A 20682-nucleotide genomic window follows, 5' to 3' on the forward strand; every position below is an offset into this window, starting at 1 on the left:
GGGGGGGGAAGGAAGGAGGAGGAGGAGGAGGAGTGCAGGCTGCCCACTGAGGGATCAGGGCTCCCCAGCCTGCTGCCCCCCACCCCAGTGGCCTTCACAGCCCAGAGGGCAGAACCTGGTGCCATTGCTGGGAGCCCCAATGCTGACTACACCACCATGGTGAGGCAAGTCCCTGCCTGCAAAGGGCAGCCTTCATCTGTCCCCACCCCACACACACTTTGGGGTTGGGGGGGGGGGGGGGGGGGGGGGTGGAGAGAAAGAGGGAAAGCACGTGCCCCCATCTCTGGGTAATATGCACAGCAGCATGGACCCAAAACCAAAGCCATCCCTGGCTGTTTTAAAGGAGAAAGCCACATCTCTAGCCTTCTCTTTTAAAGAAAATCCACACTTTTCCACAGTGAATGGAAGACCCAGATCCCTGATAATGAGTAACTAAGCTGTAGGTATTAGAAAAGAATTCTGTCTACACATTAACTGACTGTCAGAACCCCCCCCCAAAGAAAACAATTAGCCCTTTTTTGAGTCAGTTGAGACTGTCTAAATTATTTCATACAAATAAATGTGCAGTCAGTTTTTAACATTGTAAGTTGTGTGTTTCACTTACTTTTGGGGGCTCAAGGAGAAGTTCATGGAAGGAAGAAAGTCGTGCTTTTATGGCTTCTAATACACTTTTGTTGACTGAATATGTTGAATGGCTCATACCTGGAGGACAGATCTCTATATGGCCTTCAAATCTAAATATATATAACATACACACACAATTTGGCCGATTAATGTTGAATATTGTAAAAGTAGTTACAAAATTTAAATCAAGTAACAGTCTTCATACTGGTTTTGTAGGAACATAAGAAAAAGAGCTAAGTCTAGAGTGAAGTCACAAATAAAAATAACTCAGGAGCTATAAAATATAGAACAAGATTCAACTTGTTACTTTACAGCCACTCAGTCTATTATCAAACCATCCCTTAACTACATCGGATATATATTTTAGTCACTTAATATTAAATAGTTTCAACTTTAACAGCAAAAATAGAAGCTGTAAGCAAAAACAAAGTTTTCCATATTTGCAAGATAAAGAATCATGCAACATATATGAAGGCAATAGGCAACTTAGCTGCTTTCCAAAATTCAAGTAGTTGTAAAATTACATATAATCAAGAGGCAGGTTTCAAGCTCTAGCTCAGGGGTGTCCTACAGATGCTGTGCCACCCCTGCACATCACAAGTTAGAGCATGATGCTAGGGACTGAAATCACACATAAACCAGTATAAGTGATCAGGAACTGATTCAAATCTGTAACACAATAGAAGTTCAGTACACATAAATTGCTTTCAAAATGGCTGATATCAGTTTAAGATAAGCTTGGATGGATGTAGTATCAGACTTAACTGCTTTAGGTTAAATTAGTTTATTGAATTTCTGTCCCAGATCCCCTCCAGATTCAAGTTAACTCAGTCCCCTAGCATCCCAGGATGCTTTGCACCTCCCCCATGAACCTGCCCCCTCACAGTGGGCAAGCTAGCTTTGGCCCAAGCTGTCTGCTCCAGCCAAGCAGAGAGACATGCTCCAACATCCACCAGCTTCTGGTCTGGGCCACTGCAAGCATATAGTTTCATTTCTGGAATGAAAAGTGAATGTCTGCTCATTTGTTTATTGGTTCAATCTACTCAGCTTAGACTAACCTGCAAGGACTGAACTGATTCAGCCTCAGGCTTTTTGACTGCCTGTACTCAGCCTGGCTGCAGCACTCTTTGAATGCTAAATCCAGGCCCACCTCCAACACCAGGGCAAGTAGTGGCAGGAAGCCATGAGAGTTAACACAGCACTGCTCACCCTATGCCCAGATTCCTCACCCCTCCAAGAAACCCCACAGACCAAGTGATATGGCTCCATGGACTGGATCCAGAAAACCCTGCTCTAGTCTACATACTGTTTTAGCAACTCAAGTCTACCATCATACACTTGATGCTGAAAACTGTAAAATGTTACTAGCGTAACATTTAATTATACCAAGTCTCAGGATAGACAATCATATTGTAACAGCTCAGAGCCTATGGTGGCCAGAGGAAGGAGAGTTGCTGTTTGGAATTACATCTGCTGTCACAATCTAAATGTTAAGTCTGCATGAGCCTGACACTAGATGAAGATGCCAGTAGATCTGCTACATATGTATCATTATAGAATCTTGCAGGTTGGGATTCAGTAGTTATATTCTAATAGCTTGTATCAGTATCCTTTAATAGAGATACAATTGTTACATCCATCTACACCAGTGATTCTCAGAGACGCCATGGCACCCTGGGATGCCTTGAGATCTTTTCAAGGATGCAGAGTGCCACACAGTGTTAACACTGTTAGGTGTGCTAACATAATTCGCAAAACAAGCTCAGTTTTCACATGGGAATCCACAGTGTTAAAAAAATTCTAACATGCTGTGGTCTGAGTTCTTTGCGACAGAAGAATTGTTTTTATTTTTCTGTAATCAAAAAAAAGAGCAAAAAATAAACACTGGCATTTTCTGAGGGGTGCTTTGAGTATAAAAAAAGGTTGAAAAAACACAGGTCTGAGATAGGCTTGGGTTTGGAGAGAAAAGCTGTCAACTGAGGCTAGAAACCGATTTTTTTATCCTGCAGAACCATGCAAAATAATTCTATGTCCTTGTTTCCCTGTATTGTCTTTAAAAAAAATAAATAGATGCAACTATTATACCTCAAAGCACCAGGAGCTAGAACAAGGAGAACAGTTATAAAAAGTTCACATACAGCATGCCAGCAATAATGGCTACATGTAGTCACTTAATACAGTGACTATATTACAGTGGACAATAAGCTGATTATGAGCCAGCAGTGTGCCCTTGCTGCAAAGAAGGCTAATGGTATACTGGGCTGCACTGGTAGGAGTGCTGCCAGTAGGTCAAGGGAAGTGATTATCCCCCTTTATTCAGCACTGCTGAGGTCACATCTAGAGTACGGTGTCCAAGTTTTGGGCCCTGCACTACAGAAAGGATGTGGACAAATTGGAGAGAATTCAGCAGAGGGCAACAAAAATAGTGAGGGGGCTGGGAGACGTGACTTCTAAGGACAGGCTGAGAGAACTGGGCTTGTTTAGTTTGAAGAAGAGAAAACTGAGAGGGGATTTAATAGCAACCTTCAGCTACCTGAAGGGAGATTCAAGAGGATGAAGCTAAACTGTTCTCAGTGGTAGAGGATGACAGAAAAAGTCTCAAGTTGCAGCAAGGGAAGTTTAGGTTAGCTATTAGGAAGAATGTTCTCACTAGGAGGGTAGTAAAACACTGGAACAGGTTACCCAGAGAGGTGGTGGAAGCTTTCAAGGGCTAAGATCCACTATAAGCTCAGGTACAATGGAACCCCAAGTACCTAAATAGACAAGATGGTTGCATGAAAAATAAGCTGCCCAATTGGAAGGCCTGAATAACGAATTTCAAAAGATAAGACATTATTCTTCTCAAATGCTAGCTTTAAGTTTATTTGGTTAGGTTTTGTCTATTCTGACTGTATATTTCTATCCAAGTGGGACAGGAAAATGTAACGAATAAAACAAAACAAAACAAAAAACCTTCCAGGTAAAAAACTAGCTGACATCCATCTTTGATACAGTTCAGTATACCATGCTTTCCTGCTACCTCTAGCAAAAAGAAATTCAGCAGTGTCATAACTCTTAATAAGAAAAAGAAAAGAAATCTTACGTTGGTCGTCTTGTCTCAAGTAAGGTCAGTAATATTTGGATTGCACTGACTATTGCAGACTCATTTTTCTCTTTATGAAAGATATTTGATAATAGCTGTTCTATAATTTCTTGCCTGGAGAGAGAAGACATTGACAAAGTTTGACAAGCAGCTTCTTAAATGCAAACTAACGTCTATAATATAATTACAACATACACCCTTCCCCTCTTTGTCCCCCACACTGAACCACTGCACAGCCTTTGCCAAAATAGTTTTCAGGCTGCTTCTTGTCCCACTTCAAAATTGTTGCCTTCATTAAAATATTTCATTCATAGTCGATTTAAATTCAGGACAAGACTACTAAACAACACAAGCCACATCAATAAATACTGTTTGATACAAGATTAAATTAGGCTTCATTCACCTGCATAAATTACTGCAGGATAAACCCATTACATGCAGGCAACAAAATGTACTTTGAAAGTACAAATCTGCCATTTTCCAAGGATAAAAAAAATAAAATGCTACCATTTTATTAGGCAGAGTAGGGATGTGAAAGATTAACTGATAAGTGCAGTGATACCTGGTTAGCTAGCAGGTTATCCTTCAGCTCAGGCCAACACAGTCTGGTAAGGAAGAAGGGGGGAGGGAAGTCAGGGAAGTGCCCCTGCAGGGCTGGCAGGAGGCGTGAGGGTAACTAGTACCCATAGCCTAAGAGGAAAATAGCAAGCTGCCTAATGACTCAATTAAGTAATCAGCAACTCCCTCAGAGGTGCTCCCCACTCTGTCCCAAGGGAAGGCTTCACCTGGGCTGTGCTGTCTGGCTGGGCTTGCCTCCTCCCACAGTCCCCCTAGTCTAAGGGCTCCAGGAGCCACTCCCAGCAACAGCTGTATTAGAGCTGTTGTGTTATCAGTTAATTGTTTAACCGATACAGAGGAAGTTAGCTTCATACAAGCTATGAACTGACTGCCCAGAGTTTTCCATCTAATGACTCCTTTGAAATCCAATGAAATATGAACTTTCATTTCTACCCAGGAGAACTTTTACAATCTTTTCTCCAATGCCTGATGAAGGGAGTTTGTGCCAGCAAGCTTCCAATTAAAGAATTTTTTTTTGCAAAAATCTTGTTGGTCTAATAAAAAGGTATCATTTCTACAAGTCCTGATTGATATTTTTTAAAACAACATTTACTTCCCTAAGGCAAAGGGGCAATAAATCAGAAGGAAAACAAAACATACTTTTCTAGAGTTGCAAGCAGTGGATCTGGTTCTGAACTGTTCTGTACTTGTAACATCTGGTCTCTACTCAGACGAATAATTTCACAGAGTGACTGGGATGCATTTGAATGCCTCTGAAAAAGAAAGATTTTGTTTAAGGGTGTTTAAGTTAATTCTTCAGTCCAGAATTTATGAGGTTTGCACAAACAGGTTCATTAGTTCTCATGCAATTTGTTTTTATATAAAAGGAAAGAAAACTTAGCTACATATTTCTAAATCCTCCGTTTTTCCTGAATACCGAGGTACAGATCTAAAAGTTGACAACTCCCAATAATCGAGCAGAACAGCATTGGTAAAAGATCACTTTGAATCCTAAAATCTCAAATACTCAAGAGTTACAAGACCAGAACTTTGGTGCAGGTAGAAGCTGCCTAAATCCCAAACAAATCCTAAAAAGTCATTATCAATATTGAAGTTCTATTTTCTGATTAAAGGTTTTATGTAGGTGGAAAAAAACAACTGATGTGTTTTAATTTCTTATAAGTAATTAGGTAAACAACTGGTACTATAGAAGCATCACAGTAGTACTCACATCCTCATCTTGAGAAGGATGCACGATTTCCACAAGCCGCTGGATAATTCTCTCTTCGTTTAACCACTGAAAAAAATATTTGGCAAAAGTAAACAACCTCAGTTCATATAAGAAAAAACACAAATTAGGTAGACTAAAAGAACTCCTACTAAAGAAGTGATTAATTCTCAAACTCCTGTCCCTCCAAATACAAGCATTTGGTACAATAAGCAAAAATCCACAAAATTGCAAGGGATATCAGGAATAGAGGAGAAATGTTTAATATGTGATGTCAGCAAATGCACCAGTCTAGTTACAGACAAGGTTCCTTGGGTGAATTTGATATCTTTTATTAGACCAAGCCAAATGGTTGGAGAATAGTTATTAAGCAAGCTTTCGGGTTCAAAAATCCTTCGTCAGGCTAAGGAAGTTTCAGCAGTTGGTGTGTGCTCTTAAGGCCCAGCCCCTGGCTTCTTTACTTTTCATTCCATCCAGGAAGAGCACACACCAACTGCTGAAACTTCCTTAGCCTGACGAAGGGTTTTTGAACTCGAAAGCTTGCTTAATAACTATTCTCCAACCATTTGGGTTGGTCTAATAAAAGATATCAAATTCATCCAAGGAACCTTGTCTGCCTCTGTCCTTAGACCAACACGGCTACAACCTAAACCCCAGTCTAGTTACCACATTTATTCAAATCCAAGACAAGTTTTCCCCCCCACCCCAAAATCAGCAAGGAGGGGGGTTGAAAAAACCCCTAGTCTTAGATTTGAGCACTGGCCTGGGGAAGGCAGCAGCTAACATCTGGCTTTGACCCTGGGCTGAAGCCAGGGCGGAGCCACTGCCTGCCCCAAGCCACAATGGCTCATTTGGCAAGGAAAGGGGCCTGCAGCCTTTCCCCCCACCCCTTGACCTCTGTATAGAACAGGCCAGAGGAGGGGGAAGGACAGGACAGGACAGGAAAGCACAGCAGGGGGCAGAGGATGCAGGGAACAGGAAGGGGGGGGGGGGGAGGTGACAATGGGCAGTGGTCTGGCCCCTGGCCACTGCTTTCCCCACCACAGCAAGGGGGGGAAAGAAGGGCGGGAAATGCAACAGAAATTGAAAAAAGAACACACCCATTCACTAATTAGCTTCTATACAGGGAAGATTGCAACAAAACTGATACAGGAAAGGTGGGGGATCATCTTAAATTTGAAGTCATCCTGGATTCAGGTAAAAATGGAACTTTCTACAGAAAATAAACTGGATGAAGATTACAAAAAAAATTATTTGCCCTGAAAAAGTAACACCAAAAACACTTTCCACATTATAACTAGAATGTGCAACACAGAGACTGACTATATATTTCCCACCCTTACTTCTTTTGTTCATAAAATACATGTTTGGTGGAAAGGTATACTGGCATACCATTACTTTAAAAAGGTAAGAGACAAAGAACAAATGAAGAGTGCAAGCTTTGGAAACCCTATCTTCATATACTAGAGGTATATAGTTGCTTGCAGACATTTAAAAACACCACACTTTACCAGAAGCAGCAGCACGTTACTTTGACCCAGCTCCACAGTGTCTGTATACATTGGGCACTTCAGCAGGGTTTTTGGCACTTTTAGCTGAAGCTGATTTCATCAGCAATTAGATAAAAGCACCAAAAGCACCCCACCAAAGTGCCCAATCTATAACAATGACGGGTGAGTTGGGTCCAGCTAAGGCACTACCTGTTCTGGGCATGTGCTGGGCTCAGTATGTAAGCGCGCCAAGTAAAGCGCCGCTTTACTTACTCTTTTAACATTTGCAAGCAGACTATATATGTCCATCTCTTTAAATACAATGTGACAAGAGAAAGTAGTAAAGGTGGCCAACCTACACCTTTAAGGAATAAGACAGGGGTGTCAAACATATCTGGCCCCAGATCCAGCCTGTGGGACTTCTTGAGAGCTGGACAACCTGTGACCAGTGGCAATGTAAACTCCCACAGCAGCTGGAGGGATTATGATGCAAGTTATAAAAAAACCTGTTCAAGATTTTTGCACTCAATGCCAAAACAGAAACTATTTTACACAATTATCTTATTGCCTACATCTTGTAGAGCCAAGAGGAGCTGAAGAATATCTAATGCTTTCAAAAAGTGTTGGCTGGTTTGACAGATGCTAAGGAGGGCACAAGTGAGTACCTTTTAGCCACTTGGCTGTCAGCTGTAATTTTCATTATGATTTAGTATGCATGCATATTTAGAAGTGGATAATTATGCTTTAAGAAGTGATAAGTTAGAAAAATCACATACAAAACAATGGGACTGGCTTTAGTTACTGCACTGAATCCCTGCCAAAATGACAAGTTATTCCAGTCACTATTTTGACAGATTTCACTCCAACTTTTTATAAAGCCTCTATTAATGCCCATCTAAAACCTTGGGTGAACAGAAATTAAATAAATATAAATGAACCCATGAGATTCAAGGTGGGCATCAGCTAAACAGCTTTACCAATCAGCATTAAAACACACTCCCCAGAACCCCCACACCAAACTTGAGAGAAAAATTACTTGATGCCTTTGTAGTATGACAGTCAAACTTCAGCAGTGAAGGATAAAGTTCTCAGTCTAAGAAGTCCTCCACTCAAGTACAGTCTGACAAAATTTCCTCCCTCATAGCTCTACTGGTCTTTTTAAAAACAGGGATATTACAGGATGCTACAAAGGATGACTGGCAACATGTCTAATGCAGGATGCAGTCTATTTATTTAAAGTGCAAAAACACAGAATCATTTAAGCCCACAAATTAATTGTAGGTTAAGTGCACTTTTACAGCAATCAAACTTAAACAGAGCCTTCCTATATGATGCCTGGCTCAGACTCCTACTATTTTTTTTGGTTGGTTGGTTTTTGTTATTTTTAAAGTAAAGTGTTAGATTCACACAACTGAACTAAACGTGTTCAACCTGCCACAAACCCAACACTGATAATAGCTGTGTATTAGTCAGAGTTAATATTATGAAAAAATATTTGCATACCTCTTGTATCTTCACAGAACAAGCTAGATAAAGACACCATGTACCGAAATCATGCTACCTATCCTTTAGCTCACAGTGAATCTGTTCCAAAGACAGACAGTTGTTTAAAAACAATCTAATTGCAGATCCTCATACCCACTAGGACTGTGTGAAATTTTGCCAGCTGTTTCGTTTCAACACTGTTTCAACTGATTTCGAGCTCGAAACAGCAAAATCGAAACGAAACGAAGGTCATCAAAACAAAACAAGGCTAGTCAAAATGTTTTGAAAGTTTTGAGTTTCGAAGCAGCCAGCAGCCAGGTGGCGGGAGACGGGAGAACCAGGGCTGCGCTCCCAGCGGCTCCAGCCTCAGCCAGGCAAGGAGCACAGCCCTGGCTTTCCCCGCCTCCCACCGGGCTGCGGGAAGCTGATCAAAGCACAGGATCCCTGGCTCAGTTTCCCTCCCAGGCACTGCAATCAGGCTGGAGAAGGGAACTCAGCCTAACCGATCAGTTCCCCTCCCCAGTGCAATAAGTTGGGCTGAGTTCCCTTCCCTAGCCCAATGGTAGTGCTCAGCTCAGCCCCAGTTCCCTTCCCAGACTGATCCGTGCTGGGGAGGGGAACTGAGTAATGGGGTTCAGTTCCCTTCCCCAGCTCTCTTGTCCCAGGCAGCATCCCTCCCTCATCTAGCAGGCATATGGGGTCCACAGCCACGGGAGGACTGGCACAGCCTCCGCAGCCCTCCCAGGGCTGGGCCCCAATCTGCCTGCCAGATGAGAGGCTGTTTCGAGTTTCCCCATTATAACCTATGGGTGAAACATCGAAACAGTGTCGAAATAGCATCACTGTTTCGACAAAACGAAACAGAACAGCAGTTTCAAATCGAAATGAAATTCAAAACAAAATGCTGTTCCCTCGAAACACAAGTCAAAACGGAACAGTGATGTTTCACACAGCCCTAATACCCACCGGTGGAAGACACATAACAGGGTGCATGAGACCAAGACCTACATATGTAAACCTAATTCATGTGCATGGTTAAAATGCGCACCAAGCAACACTTTCAAAGTGTGAGAGCTGTTCTGAGAGCCGGTGTAATGTTAAGATTCAAAGACTCAAAAACCTGCTGGTACAGCCAGGTATTTTTACTATCTGTTTTATGAAATCTGAAGCTACTCTTCATACTGCAATGTTTGTGAGAAAAAAAATTAGCTCTCAGAAGGTTCTGGTTTATGAGCAAGGTAAATACTACATGGTTTCCGTAAACCAAGCTCCCTTCCCCTGTCAGGGCATTTTTACATCCCTCTGTTCTCTTTCACAAGTTTCCTTTGTGCCACTCCCACCTCTTCCCTCACACCAGGAGCTCTCTTTTTTTCTACAGAGTGGGAGGAAAAACTAATCACTCCTGCAATTCCTATTTACATGTGCAATGATATTACCATGAATGCTCTGGCTTTTCAAGTTGACCTGCCACAGGTCCAAGTTAGGCCTAAGAGAATCTAGGCAGGAGTTTAAATTAGTGCAAGTTAAAATGTATACAACTAGACCAACACTTAAGTTACCCATGCCAAACACTATAAATCTTGAAAATTTTTTACTCACATTTAATACTTCTTGCCTGGGCTGGGGAGGTTCTATGCAAGTCAGTAGCCTGAGCAATAAGTCCATAATAGCAGAGGTCCCTATGTGCTTTATAATGAGGTCTACAAAATCATGTTTTTTCTTTAAAAAATCCACAATCTGTAAGAAATTAAAAAGGCAGCAAGTTCACATTTTTAACAAGTATCTTCTGTATTTTGCTTAAGACATTAGTATTTGAAACAAGTTCTGGCTTCATTAATTTTGATTTCTGGTGATAAAGGAAGAAAAGGAGAGATTTCTGAGCAAAACACTTGCCACTTACAACTTTCAAATCAAACAGATTATTTAGTCTAGCAATATCTGGCCTTCAAACATTGTGAGGAATTTTAAACCTGGTATTATGAAGTACAGGAGCATTTTCCACAAAACTTGAGTTTGACATGCCAAAATTAAGAAAGCCTCATGGCTAGGAAACAGCTCTAGGACTGGCCCTTTAGGTGATAAGTCACTTCCTCTTCCTGCTACTCAGTTTCTCTCTCCCTCTAAAATAAGTATAATACTGACTTGCTTTGTAAAGGACTCTGCAATCTACAAATGAAGATTGCTATGTGTAAGTTAAGTAATGAGTCTACTTTATTCCTTAAAAGATATTTTCAGATTTTTGGCATTATTGTAATACTGGGCTTTGATGTAGAAGGATGGGACCAAGGCTTCTTTAGCTATAGCAATTTAAATATAAGAAGATTTTTGTACAGCCTAAAGTAATTGTTTACAGAGAAGAAAGCTGTGACCTCTCATTTGGCAGACCCAATGGAAACATACAAGGTAAGCGATCCCAGCTGTTATAGAGGCTTATAGGAATCTATTATGCTGCAGAGAGTTTCTAAGGCTATATATGATGCTTGCTTTAACTTATAAAGTCAGGAAAGCATCACAAATAGAACTGCCTAGTAACAGCACATTTTAACAGGCACTCTTCATAGTTGTTAATAGGCAACTGAATACCACTGTGTGTGCTGTCTGGACATTATTTTGTTACCAAAATCTGTACACCAAATCAGTACCCTAGTAGTCGCCTCTAGGTCTGGCGCAAACTTAGTCTCAAAATTAGCCTTTTCCTGGAACCAAGTTCTTGAAAATTGCTTAACAACTTACAATTCTGCTACCTACAGCAAAGTTTTAGAACAACTGTGGAAATTCATATCATTTTTCAACAAAATACTTTATTTTTTTTTTTTTAAAGTGAGGGGCTAATTAACCTTATCTAGCCAGATCTAGCCAGACAGTTGTACCCAAAACTGTTCCAGGAAAGAGCAAGTGCTCCATCTATCTATGGACATGTGCGGATGGAAATCCTTTAAAAAAAAAAAACAAAAAAAAAAAACCAGACAGAGCTCTATGGATCACTATATTGCTCTAGCATCACAAAACGCTTGATATCAAGTGAGCAGTAGGGTTGGTTTATTTTTTTAAATCATGTGGATACTGTAGGATGCAACTAAAATACTTGAAGAAATACATTTCCATGATGCTGGGACCAGTTACATCAACAAGGATTCCTCCACTTCAGGTAAAGTTCTTGCTTGTGGCACAGACATCTTCATGCAAAGAACTTTTTTTTAAAAAATGGGGAGGGAAAGAGTGAGAATGGAGGCCCAAATAAGAGCTGTTGTGCCCATCTTACCTCCGCAAAGTAATCATAAGCTAAACAAATGGGGTTAGCTATAGTGAGCTGTAAGATGGTACTGCAGCCCTCACACTTCCTGAAGCAATTCTCTTCTTTCTCCGCCACCACTCCTGAATTTAATGTACTATTGGAACCAAACATCCATGCTGAAAAAAACAGGTAAAAGCTACGCTGTGGCTATGTCTACACAGGCGAAATTGAACTGTGCAATTCATCACTGCTGCAACTCCATGAGTGGCAGCAACAATGAAGGCCGTAAATGCTTGAGTTCAGTCCGTGCTAATAATAGATAATATAGTAAAAGCTTTGGACCTGTACAGAGACTACAGCCTCTACCAAATGACAAACACTGGTAGTGAACTACACAGACAATTTTTGCCCAAGTACAAGCAGTTTAAAAGGGAAGTTCTAAGCTACATGCAGAGCCTTTTAAATTACTTTGTTATAACACATTTCTATTGTGTAGCATAGAAAACAAAAAAAGGCTATCCAACAAAAATCAAGTTGGAATCTTAGCCAGGCCAAATTTTAACTTTTCAGTAGTTTGGACTGAACGTTAGTTAAAGAGAATGTTAAGTGTCAGATACCAACAACAAACTCTTGCAACAACCTGATCCTTTGATAGAACAAAACTAAAGCCAGTTAGGGTCTGTCTAATACTGCTTTTGTTTTCATTAGGACCACCCAAACTTGTACAAGTAATAAGATTTATCCAGTAAATCCACTTTTCAGTACTCTATATCTGGAAGGATAACAGAGCAATGGATCTTGCCAAAACAAAATTCTGCCTTTGACAGCAGCAACTGAGACAATATGGAATAGCTACCCAAAATCCATTTATTAAAAAAGAATAGGCATGTCATCTGGTAAAAGCAGACAGGCTACTTCTCATCATGCACTACTGTGCGATGAAAAATTCTTTGTTGATTCCAAGAAGTGAGCTGTAAGTACATTAAGACCGTGTTAAGAAGTCCAGGTAAGAGTCTATTCACAATTTGCAACTGGGTGAAAAAAAACCCCAAACAGTTCCTATCAGATCAGTAAGCACACATCTGCACCAAAGTTTTATTTTAGCATATGCAGAAGAAAAAGATGATCAAACTGATAAACAAACACCAATTCTGTATAATATTTGAGAAAACCTCTTTATAAAACTGAACTACAGCCAAGTGACCATGGTGGTCCTTTCTGGCCTTAAGATTTATCTGTTTGGCTGGAGGAGGACAACAACCAATCAGCTCATGGGAAGGAAGAAAGGAAGATAGATATGTTCTCTCCCATCTTCCAGTATCACTATTTTGCTCAGAATTACATTGTAAGAATGTTACCACAACACAAGCCAGTTTGAGTTACCCCAGTTTTAACATACTACAAACATCAGGCTCTACAATAAAAACAAATATTCAATTCACATGGAAAAACGTGAGTAATTCAGTTCCTTGACTCTGCTACTGCCCTTTTAAAAGGGCAGTCTTACAGGAATATGCTTAATATTACAACTGTACTGAAGCACTTGCTACAAACACAACACGTAAATATTTACCTGTTCTGGTTTTCTGCTGATAAGAATACTTAGCACCTTACTGAAGAAACTGGCCAGTAAAGGATTTAGAGGGGATTCATTTAAGAGGAAGCTGTACAGTTTCATAAGTAAGGACTCTTCTTCTCCCAACCTATCATTGATCTGCGAGACATCAGATGTCAGCAGCTCACAAGATATATTTGGATACCTAGAAGAGGAACACCTTTCATTATTCATCTGCTTATCCACTCATTATGCAAATACAATAAGATACATAGTGAAGTATGGAATCAAAAGCAGTCATCTGGTACAGTAGTTGAATAGATCTGTTTTGACAAAGCGCTTCTGTTTTCATCCTAAGACCAGGCTACTACATTCATGTTATACTCCAGTGGAACAGATAACTTGCTGGATACCAGCTACATAAAGGGAGGGAAATCAGAGTGGGTTTTTAGTTTAATGTCTGTCAGACCACCTGAGTAATGGCATCTGCCTTCAGAAGCCATTTCCCATGTCATCTGGGGGAGGGCAGGAAGTGACAGCATACTTAAAACTTCTACCTAATTCAGCTGAATGCCAGAACAGGGTATGAAGGATTGGTAGTCTTGTACCTTTACCCAACAGTTTAAAAGAGCAGATATTCTGTGCATTACTATGAGTTTTCAAATTGTGTTTACATGCAGCACTGTATTGTATATTCTGAAGTAGCCTAAGTAGCACAAGTTCCTCAATGATTAACTAAACTAAACTAAAAATTTTAACTCCTCTTGCTAAACTGGTGAAACAATCCTGGACAGAGCTGCAATTTGATCCAGTCAATTAGAATACTTCAAAATTTCAAACAAGAAGATGTTAGGCACAATGCCTCAAGAGGCGATACAACTACTTATCCTCAGTGGTCTTCACCAGATATTCAAGTGTTTGAACTAGTAATATATTCTTAAAAGCTTCTTCTTACAATTTTTCACCCAGTTATTTCTGATAGTGTAAGAATGACTAGAGCTTCTTTACAGTCACTTGACATATTACACTTCAGTTCTTTTTGTGCAGGAACTGCTTCAGGAAGGTTTCAAAGAAACAAATTATGCTTCATATGCCAGATACCTGAATATTAGTCAGGGGTATCAAAAATATGGCCCACAGGCCAGATCCAGCCTGCAGAGACCCCATCATCCAGCCTCCAGCGCTACCTCTCTCCCTCTAATTGATCCACATGCCACACACTAGGTTAACCAGACCAGCCACAGGACACAGCATCTTTCCCCAAACCAGCCGGAATGGGTACCACAGGTGCTGGATCCACCAGGAAGGGCAGGGGAAGGTCCACTGGTCTGATCCTGCTGGTTCTATACCACTCATCTAGCTATACCACTCTGATGAGTTTGACACCTCTGGTTTAAGTCATATGACTTAATTCTAAACCCCTTGAAAATACAAACAAGCTACAAAACAGAAGATGGACATAATGTAATGTCACTACAGACTGGACTACCCTCCTTATTCTACCCTCTCCCCCAGCCAGTTCAGGCAAGTAGTGTTTTCCTACTTGTATCTAATTTTCTCATCCATGTCTTGAGGTGGTTCTTCTATTATAAATGAAACTAAATCTTCCAAACATTCCGATTTCAAGAGAAACTCGATAAGTTTGCGATTCTGAGCTTTACACTCTTGCAAAACATCCTCCTCATCCATCAATTCCTTCAGGGTTACATCTTCTCTCTCTAGAAGCGTGTCTATATGGGATGATGAGTGGAGATCAAATTTCCAAAACATACTGGTCTGGATAAGGAGAAAAGCATACACAAAACATTAATTTACTAATAATTAACAGTTCTTATAAAAAATGTGTTATGTCCATTTTGTAGCTTCTAAAACCATAAAGGAACATAACGGCTCTTCTAAAAGTGGAGGTAAGACTTCTATTACCATAGGCTAAAATGAATCAGCAGGGCTATAAACAATACAAATTTGGGTAAGTTGTGGTAACTGTATAAGCCAATGTTTTAACTCTTCAAAAAGAGTAGTTAGGTCTAAAATTTGAACAGTGTACAAGGAAATGACACATTAATCTGTGAAAGAAAAAAAGTTAATTTTATTGCCACTTAATTTCTCTTGTATGTAGAGCAGGTTGTTAGTTAGTTCCAAATGCTTAACTTAAGCCACAGGGTTTGAATAAGCGCTAAATTTATCAAGAAGCTTCCAGGGTTGGTAGGGTCAGAGTTGGGGGGGAGGGGAGGAAAGAGGAAGAAGAGGGAGGTGGAAAAGACAGGGAAGACACAGAGACCAGAAAAATGTACCTCCTTCCATTGTAGCAGTACACCATTGAAGTTCATAGATTCATTGATGTTAGGGTCGGAAGGGACCTCAATAGATCATCGAGTCCGACCCCCTGCATAAGCAGGAAAGAGTGCTGGGTCTAGATGACCCCAGCTAGATACTCATCTAACCTCCTCAAGTGTACCTCCTAAACCCATCCCGTATCTGTACCTGCCAATTTGAGTACAGGGTCCCCATACTAATGGCCCACAGACAGTTCTCCTGCAGGGGCAACTTGTCCAGTTTGGGCCGAGGTAATTCTCAGGACATGGACACACACACACATACAGGATATGTACAGAACTCTTTGGGGAACTACAGACCAATTCAACTTTTCTGTACACACACTGAACTTAACCCTTTCCAGGCTTGCACCCTTTCCCTAAGCCCTCTTGGTAAGCACTAAACCCTCTTTACATTGACTCAACTTCCTGCTTCCATGCATCTATCCTGCATAAATCAAAACAAGCATGCTCCCTCTCCCCAGTGAACTACAACTTCTGTTCTGTTAGCTGACCTTATATTACATGAAGAAAGAAAGTGGCCTCAAAGGGAGTCTGAAAATATATAGTAATAAGTAATTAAGAGAAATGTTTCTTTCTGGCCAAGTGGAAGCCTGTATGTAGCAGCCCTAATTTAAACAGCAATCAGTACATAGAGAATACTGTGAAATGTTAACATTTTAAATGGGTACCTTTAAAATTGGGGCTTTCACACCAAATTCTAATTACTGAAGTGTATTAGTGATAAAAAAACATTGGCTCTTTTGGCAGGGGAAGATAAACGACCACATATATTTTAAAACAGAAAAGAGGATGGTCTGTGAGCTGTAATTTGGTATGCAGAAGTACTTTTAAAAGGTTATAAGCAACAAATTCAAGCCATGTAAGATGCAGCCTACAAACAAAAGAACCCTCACAAATGAAACAATCTATAATTCCTAGAGAACCTAATACAACTTGTGCATGTGTGAATTGTGCATGTATGAATTTTGATCTAGCATGCCTATCAAGTTCACCTGAGTGAAGTGTCAAAATTCAGCGTTTCAAAATGAGCTTAAACACCAAGAACACTTTGACATTAATTTTATCCTTAAGAATTTATGTATGTGTATGTGTTAACTGGATTTTCTGTTGTGCTTTGTAGGGGCCCAGGGGGATTCAAGGTATGAAAGGAGAGAACTTTGACATCATGTAAAAGAAGAGTCCTTATAAGATGTTGTAATATATTTAAAGAGCAATTACTTGTACTACAAGAAGTTTCTTGAGTACATCATGCCCATTTTTAATATTTAGCCTATATTTTTTTCTTGTATTTTTAAATGCAAATACTGATGTATGTAACCAATATAGAGGCTTACAGCATTCAACATCAAAATTAACTCTCATTTATGAAATACATCTATAGTTTCTTCTTAAAAAACAGTCATCATGGACAAATTGACAAGGGGAAAGACAAAAAAAATAAATTAAGATACCAGTGTTTTTGATAGTCTGATAATTCCATGCAAAGATCGAAAAGAAAGTTTGATGAGACATTAAGAATCAAAAAACAGAGCAAATCTTAACTACCTATTAAACATTAGTAAGCAGAGCTCATGTATTTGATTTTACTTAGATGTGTTAGCTCATACATAGTAACTTAAGTCACAGAACTGGTGTCAAAAACATTGGCTTATTTGTTGTTGCAACCATTTATCATGAGTAAATGAAACAGAGTATTGCTATGCCAACAGGAAATGTTTTATTTCCAACTTACTAGACAGGACCAGTATGTTCCCCTTCCCCCAGTTAATGCAAATGGCATCTTTTCAAATAACAACTATTAAGTCTAGTTTCAGACATAAATCCCTCTGCAGTGATTTGAAAAGACATATCACAAGCCTCCTTGCAAACTGTTTCAGTAATTTCATTCAAAAGAGAAATTAACAAAAAAAACAAAACAAAACCAAACCAAACAGAAAATAGCAACAAAAAAGGCATACTACTGCAAACATGTTACTGCGTTATTTCACAAACTGTCTCCCAGGCAAGCTGTTTTAGGGGACGCTCCCTCAACATGGCAGGTGCCGACCAGACATTATTCCATCACTTTTCAACAGGAGCCCAGGTCCTTTGGAATAAGGAAAAATAAACACCATAAAATCTGCCAAAGGGGAAGTCCAGGAACCCTGAAGAAAAGAACTTTATAAGTTACGATAGGCTGTTTTACTAGAGATGGGCTACAACAGTTTCAAATAAGTAGCAGCTTCAAGATATGAAAATAAATGTTACATGTCCACTTCATTGTTTTTCTTCCCCCTCCTCCCTTCAATGACTACTTTTTTTTAAAAAGGAAGCTCTATTACATGTTTTATACAAAGTAACTTCTTTAGCAGAAGGAACAGATTTAGGTCCAATTTGTTCTTCTAAACAAAAAAAAAAGACTCATCTAAAATGTATTATAGTTTGCTCTTTAGATTTACAATCATCTACAGAACCCAAATCAGTTAAGATCTGCTCTCAAAGTCAGGATCAGCACTGGTATGAACACCTGAAAAAAGATGCACTATGTAATGTACTGCTTTTAATCTTAGATGCAAAATTTGAAACTAAGATATACAGCATGCTCAAAATTAGGTATTAAATAGAAGCAACTGATCCAAAACATATTAGAGACCTCTCAAAACTGGAAAGGTTTTGTTGAAAGAGCAAAAACAACTAAAAAGTTAGCAAAATGGTGCAGGTGCACAACTATCTCCTACACCATTATTTTTATTTTCTTAGATTATTCACATGCTAAATGTCCAACAGGCCTCTCCTTTGTCACACTAAATAACTAGACATTACAGAACCCCTTTTAACAACTTAAAATGAAAAGGATCTCAAACCAAAATTAGTGCAAAATGATAGGTCAGAACTCCAATTAATTGGAATGAAATGCAACTGAGACGAAAGTAACTGCAGAGAAGATATTACAAGTAGCTTCACTTCTAATACTGGCTCAGAAGAAACCAGTCTGGCTTGTAAATTTCCCAATATAATCTGAGAAAAAAGAAACAGTTCCCACAGTGCAAAGAAAATCAGCCACTGAGCTCCAGGTTATTAAAAAGTCACCCCAGTTTCAGACTTTGCTTGTTAAAAGATAAATTAACTTGAGCTTCAAAACTCTATGCAGAATTAAGCCTCCATGAAAACAAATGCTTACTTGTAAATGTTTATTTCTTAGATTCACTGAAAAGTAGATCTTGTTCTGAAATTCTGGAATATATTGACCATATAAGCCAAAAATGACAAAACTTTTGCAAGGTATCTAAAACAGTGCTTCCCAAACTTCCTCAGCAGGGCCCCTCACTTCCAACCCACAACCCCCACCTGGTGATGATGCAATCCCATTTGGGGTTGCGACCCACAGCTTGGCTGGTCTAAAGCTTCTAGGTGTATTCTTTTATTGACACAAACATACTAAAACTTTATAAATTAAATTTTATTGCTTTCAAAAGGAAGTTTTGAAACAGAATATCACATAAGCTTTTATCAACAACCCGCATCCCAAGAACAACAACACTTGGCATATACCATATTTACTAGAACATAAGACAAGGTCTCTCTCGCACCATCAGCATGGGGGGGGAAGGCCCTCGTCCTATAATCGCAAAGGGAAAACTCACTAAATACAGTGACTACTGTTAAACTGCTGCCAAAAGCAGCATGTGCTTGGCAATGGAAACCACCTATGAAGTTGATTAAACGCAGCCAGAGCATGACTACAGAAAACATATGGCGCACACTGGGCAAGCATGCTGATAGGAACCCACCACAAGGATAGATTAGTGCAGACCACCCAAGTAAGATACACAGTAGTGCCCACTGTGCTCAGTCTCCCTAAATGCTGAGTCTTTCAAGTCATGGTGAGCCACTACACTGAATACATTTCCACTTCCTCTTCACTCCCGTAACTGAGCTGTGCTTTTCTCTCCTATGCCTAACGATTCCTGCTTCTTCACCAACCTTAAATCTCTGATAAACATCACCAAACAGGGCCCCAAACAGTTCATCCAGAATTTCTGTTGCCCCCTCTCTCAACTTGTCGCATACAATTAGTGTGGTGCCATCCTCAATGACAGGAAGCCAGATCTGGGTGCCCTGTGTCTCATCTGCATATAATTTTTTGGAGGATCCCAGGACTTGGGATAAGAGCACCCAGTTCCAGTCATCAGTGGGAGTGCTAATTAAGACACGGATACTTTGGGGGGGGGGGGGGGAGAAAAGTTAAGATGGTTGGACTAAAATCAAGACTCCAAGTGTAAACAAGCAAAGAAAGAAACTCAATTACCCTGCCAAAACATGAAGATAGCTAGTTCACTAATAACTATACTGAAGGACCAAATAGGCACAAAATGAGACTCCAAGCTTCTGCTTTAACAAACAAGCTAGATTCAGGACATTTTGGCTTTCCGCAACACCTAATGTAACCTATTAGTGAAGACAGTTATCAATATATTCCACAAAGCAAATGGTTCGTTTAGTTTGAGTGATCATCATTCTTCACAGTCATACAGGTAACTTGAATTAATCAGCAGACAGAGTCTGGAATGTCTGTGCTGCTGCAAAAAAAATTTACACCACTGTTGTTCAAATGTGGGAAAGGTGGAGTAAACATACATACTGAGCAATGCTGAGCTGTAGGGTCACCACAACTTGAAATGTGGTTGACCCTGGCGGGGCACAGCCCAATGAACTATATGGTAAAGGTGCACAGATTCATAGTGAGGGATCTGTGTATGAGGCAAGGGTGGGCTGCTCGCTACATGCTCAGGACCAGGGGCTGCACTGGGCTCTTCCAGGATGTTGGGGGAGGAGGGGAAGGAGGGGGCTGGGCGGTGGTGGCACTGGGAGGAGGGGCTGGGCAGTGTTAAACACCAAAAATTTGCCATGGCACCCTCGTAGCCCTCCCTCCCAGCACTGCTACCAGCAGCCCCAAGCAGAACTCTGGTTCAGCCCCTGCCAGGAAGAGTCCAGCGCAGTCTCCGGTCCCAAGTGCACAGTGGGCAGCCTGCTTTCACCCTGTGCACAGATTCCTCACTATGGGGGCCTCAATCTACTCTCCCATGCTGCCCAACAGGCTTACCAG

The 20682-nt window shown here is 40.3% G+C and overlaps 1 protein-coding gene across 7 annotated transcripts in view; it reads right to left on the reverse strand.

Moving 5' to 3' along the window:
• The window catches only part of PPP6R3 (protein phosphatase 6 regulatory subunit 3), a 110039-nt gene that overhangs the window by 66831 nt on the left and 22526 nt on the right, over positions 1-20682 (reverse strand). For 4 of the 7 annotated variants that reach the window (XM_006019185.3, XM_006019184.3, XM_006019183.3 and 1 more), the window contains 7 exons: positions 14801-15033; positions 13276-13462; positions 10067-10204; positions 5496-5561; positions 4925-5037; positions 3707-3820; positions 605-734 (listed from right to left, as the gene is read on the reverse strand). In XM_006019185.3, the coding sequence (XP_006019247.2) occupies positions 605-734; positions 3707-3820; positions 4925-5037; positions 5496-5561; positions 10067-10204; positions 13276-13462; positions 14801-15033 (981 nt within the window). Of the gene's footprint in view, positions 1-604; positions 735-3706; positions 3821-4924; positions 5038-5495; positions 5562-8018; positions 8038-10066; positions 10205-11729; positions 11835-13275; positions 13463-14800; positions 15034-17554; positions 17683-20682 lie in introns of those variants that run through there. The other 3 variants (XM_025198539.1, XM_025198540.1, XM_025198541.1) reach the window with 3 other exon arrangements.

Source organism: Alligator sinensis, unplaced genomic scaffold (assembly GCF_000455745.1).
Source record: "Alligator sinensis unplaced genomic scaffold, ASM45574v1 scaffold907_1, whole genome shotgun sequence".
Lineage (NCBI taxonomy): Eukaryota > Metazoa > Chordata > Crocodylia > Alligatoridae > Alligator > Alligator sinensis.